The sequence below is a fragment of the Cystoisospora suis genome (assembly GCF_002600585.1).
Source record: "Cystoisospora suis strain Wien I chromosome Unknown contig_10130, whole genome shotgun sequence".
Classification (NCBI taxonomy): domain Eukaryota; phylum Apicomplexa; class Conoidasida; order Eucoccidiorida; family Sarcocystidae; genus Cystoisospora; species Cystoisospora suis.
In genome coordinates this window covers 1-4,606 of record NW_027162904.1, presented here as the reverse complement: position 1 = coordinate 4,606, position 4,606 = coordinate 1, and the positions used below count along the sequence as shown (strand labels likewise).

The following is a 4,606-nucleotide window of genomic DNA, read 5'->3' as shown; positions in this document are numbered from 1 at the left end:
TCACTTAAGTTCTTGCGGCAACCGTTTCACCTTCACTAAAGAGGTGAGATGAGGCCACGGCGGTAAAACCCTTGCCGCCAACCAGGCGCAGTCCTCAGTTATGTGGGGCAGTCAGCACAGATGGAAGTCGTTGACAGCTAAAAACCGACAGGGTCTGTTCCAAGAAAAAACTTTCCTCCAGACAGCCCTCCCCTTAGCTGGTGCCGGCTCCACCGCAACACCCTCTGTTCGTTTCTACGAGTCCGCATTCAAGGCGTTCTTGCATGCATGTGTGACCGCCAGAGGCCGTGGCCCCCGTGGGTTGAAGGGGATTCTCACGTTAGAATATTGAGCCTCCTTGAATAGTTGGGAGTCCTCTCGCCTTTTCGCACCTGCCTCCAATGTTTTCGATGTGTTGAGCGATGAGGTGCTTGTGAAATCTTGTGACAGGTGTCTCAACGTGTTCTGATTAGCACCCCGACTGGCTTACGTTCAAGACCCAGGAGCTATAAAAACCCTTCGAGTTTTCGTAGCTGCTGCAGAACCCCCCGCCCATGCGATCTGCCAGTCGGTGACACGGATTCGGCTCGCGCCGGTCTTCGGATGCTGCCTCTCTTGTTTTGGCCTGCTTGCCTCCGACTGGCACCATTGAGCAGAACGCTGTCTTTTGTCCTCGTGGAGTGTTCCGCTTTCTCCTGCGCCAGCAAGAGCACTTTACTACTTGTTACCCCAACGAGACGATGCCGGGGAAGGTGCGGACTCCGTCCTTTTGCTGTCTTACACGACGCTGCGCCCGCTTCTGTGATAAGCGCCGTCCCTGTGAGGGCAAGTAGCGCGCTTTTTTCCCCGTCGCGCATGTGTCTTCAGAACACAGGGCTGGCGTGATGACGGCAGGAGGCGGTTGGATGGTGGGAGGACCCCTGTTAAAGAACAAGGGACAATTTTCAAGGACCGGGAGCCGTACCCCCAGGATCCTCGCAGTCGTGGTCTCTACTGTGTACCCCCGCGTTTACTGCGGCTACACAAGCGTGCTGGTGCGCTGCTTCCGTTGTCCCCGACTCCGCAGCTGTCGACTTCTGCCCAGTGTAGCTAATCTGTAACCTGTCCTCACAATGCTGCCGACATACCATCGCGGCGGTTGTCCGTGTTTCCCCTCTCTGGTTCCTCCAGCAACGTTCACTTCCTTTCTTTCCAGTTTCTGTCATCGGTTGGCGCACTTTTCGCTGATGGACCTACAGTTTTCCTTCGCTCAATTTTCTCTTCTTGTGTTCTCACCCCGGAAAGTGTATGAGTTTGCTAATATTCGGAAGAAACAGAAAAACTACTACGCGCGAGACGACCCTGGCTTTCTTCTCCTCCTCTTGGTCTTCTTCCTCGCGACGGGACTTGCGTACGGTTTTGCATTCTCCCGCACAACTATCGGATGTCTTCTGACAGCCTTTGCCCCTGCAACTTACCTGCTGCTCTCCGCTCTTCTCATCCCTCCTGTTGTTTTCCTGTGTCTCCATTACTGGGCGGCGGAGGCCGAGCCCGCAACGAGACGTGGATCACACCGCCTTGCTCAAGCAGAACCCGCTCGGGTGCTCAGACAGAAGCCAGCCGGAGGGCGCACTGTGGCGTTAGAAAGGCTTTCACGTACTGCGTCTCCATCTTCGCCTCCAGGTCCTCCGGAGTTGTTCTTTTGCTTCGATGTACACTGGAACGCATCTTTTGTTTACCTTCTTGTCGGCCTGGTGGTCCAATTTTTCGTCTTCCCCGTTTTTGATGTCCTTCCTGCCCCGCTTGCGTGCCTACTGGGTAACTTTCTTCAAGTGGTCGCGGTCACTTCATATTGCTATATCACCGCACTGGGCTACACCAGTCTAAGCTTTACAGAGTCTCCGTTGCCATTCTTTGCCCCTGCGGCAATCTTTCTCATGGCCAGTCTCGTAGCAACCGCTCTCTCCTTTAATTTCGCCGATGTGTGTCTCCATTTCCTTCTCTATTTTGAGCGCCAGGTTCTCCCACCACAAGCTGCAGACTCGTCTACCGCTGCTACTCCGTCCTCTGGCAGCGAACCTGCTATCGCTGTTCCCGCCCTGAACCGTAATGGAGGGATTGCCGTTGCTGATGTGGTCACGTCAGCTCCAGGCAGCGTTTCGTTCGGTGGCGGATAGCGCTTGTCCAAATGCTGCCAAATACTTCGTCTGGGGCAACGAAGCCGCCACAAGTCTAGCCTGCTTTCGTTTTACCGGAATTCGACATCGCACAGCGTCTCCAAACAGTGGCGCTCGCTTCCTCACTGTCCTCGAGGTTCCGCCTGTGGGCAGAGCGCTGCCGTCTTTTTTCCTATACACTGGATCTGCTCCTCGCTGTGCGGGGAGCTGTTGCCGTCTAGAAGAGCGCCTAGCCGGCCCGTGCGTCAGCCAGGTGCCTGACCTGTAAAAAGTATACCTGGTGGATTTTGGTTTCGTATCAGTCTCAGACTGCCATGTCTGGATAGCTGCGCAGGAGTTTATTTTTACCGGAGAGGGAACCCGCTGCAGCTCGGCGGGTTTGCAATCATGCTTATGTAGGTTACGCGCAACAAGGTGCGAGTTCGGCGACTTATCATTTGGGCTTCCGCGAGGTGCTTCTTAGCATCCGTCTGTCTCTCTTTGAGACCTTCTGTCAACCTTGGCGGGCTTCAGCGCAGCGTGCCTCTTTGTAGACGCGTACCGCGCTTCACTCCGCACTGACTGCCGCGGACTACAAGGCGCAAAACAGCATTTCTCATACAAGGTGTCGGTAGCGCTCACGCTGTACGGATTGCCTTTTGTCCCTACTGTAATGGCGAACTGATTTCTCGGCAGTTGTCCAACTTTCCGCATTGATTCGACTGGACCGGGACACAGGCGTTCGCCCGTACCTCAAGTAAGGACGCCGGTTCTCCAGACGAGATAATGTGGGGGGCCAGCCTTTTTTTTCCCAAGGTTCTCTAATATAGAAAGGCAGCGTATGTGTGTTAGTAGTTCGTGACGGTATGAGGCGGGCCGGACAGCCGTGTGGAAAGAATTCAGAGGTGCCCAGCTGCCCCTTCGTCTAAGGAAATTGTTTCGATCAGTCGGAAGGATACCAGTAGACAGAAGTGCAGGCCATGAGGGTTTCCGGCGGCATTCCGGCCGAGGCGCTGCAGGACTCGACAGCCCGCGCTCGGGCCGAGAATAGAGAAGGGGTTTTCGTGCACGAGGCTGCTTTTGACGGGGAACCGAGCGAGAGAAAAGACACCAAAATTTCACCCGCCTCAACTGTGGTACCTTTCTGGCCGCGATAACCGGGGGTCGCGAAGTCCGTACTGTTGCTGATCGGTCAAGATTATGGGGCTGCCACACCTTGTTTGACTATTTTCGAAACTCGGAACTGAATCCAGCGCATGCCCTGAGTGTTTTCTGTGTACGGGAGTGAATGAGAAAACCCGCAGCGCCCCTCCATGCGAGACCTGCCGCACGTTACGAGAGCCCTCCTCGTTGCGACCACTCAAACACCACCGCTGAATTGCATACAGTGCGACGTGCATTCCGCTCACGCTCCCTGGGACAACTCGTGTTGTGAGTGCCGATACGCCGCTGTAAGTTCGGCTCCTATCATTTCAGGCAGCCCCATTCATTAACTACTGGGAGCCTTGTCCCCATCGGTCTCCTGCTATCCCCGAGCGGCCCGCATATGATGGTCCTAACTGTTTTTTGTCCGTAGGATGTCTGTCGTGACGGCTAGGTTGCTCGAAATCGCTGCAGCAATGCGTATGATCTAGTGACGAGACGCTCGTAACGAAGTTAGGCCCGTCTACAGCGCACGGATCAGTCGGAGCCACTCATCAATTAAGGCCTGCTCTGGTTGCGCACGGGGCAGGAGACACGGTCCGTTATACGGGGAGGACACGTTGTGCACACCCGACTGAACTTGACGACCGCTTTTCCGCGTTACTACCCGCTCCGCTCTCAGGCGGTGGCACCGGTGTGCGCAAGGTGAGCCAGCTGATACGAGGGGCAGCGGATCAGAAGTGCCCTGGCCCTCGGTCACCTGGGCCACATTACGGGATGAATAGCCCCAGCGTCCTCATCGCTGTGTTCGGCGGACGCCTAGGCGCCCTGCTTTACCGGCGGGGGAGCAGCGCCCAGGCCGCGTGTGGACTTACCCGGTCAGGAGGAGTAACGAGCTTGCCGTAGTTACTACTTCAGCCACCTCAGAGGCATTTCTGTGTCGTAAGAGGCCGAACGGCAGGTGACCACAGAGGGAGACCGTAGGCTACGGTCGCCAAGACTGCCTCAAAGCGGTAGCTTTGATGGTGAACAAAGGAGGATCCAAATGACGCGCTTAGTGCTTCTGGAACCTAGAGATTCTCGGGGGCTTTCCTGAGGAAGACGACGCCTCTGGCTTGGGTACTTTTTGCAACTCACGCGGAGGCCCCCTGTCACGGAGTGCTCCTCCGGATGACTAACAAGGACCGAGCCTGGTGTCAAGAAGGGTTCTTTCGTGGTGCCAAGAGACGTCCTTCCTGACAACAATCGTCGCTACGCGTCGGTGGACCAGTTTCACCCCGAGAGTCAGCAATTGGAATACGGCCCGCTGGTGGCCGTAACAGCTAGGCCGGAGGCCGCAACAGCTAAAG

The 4,606-nt window shown here is 55.9% G+C and overlaps 1 protein-coding gene across 1 annotated transcript; it reads left to right on the top strand.

Moving 5' to 3' along the window:
* Window positions 1–23: 23 nt before the first annotated feature.
* CSUI_011208 (unc-50 family protein) lies at window positions 24–3,435 on the top strand. Its single transcript, XM_068071309.1, has 2 exons — window positions 24–1,581; window positions 1,642–3,435. The coding sequence occupies exons 1-2, from the start codon at window positions 1,092–1,094 to the stop codon at window positions 2,133–2,135; spliced, it is 984 nt and encodes a 327-aa protein (XP_067916715.1). The 5' UTR covers window positions 24–1,091; the 3' UTR covers window positions 2,136–3,435.
* The last annotated feature ends 1,171 nt before the right edge of the window (window positions 3,436–4,606 follow it).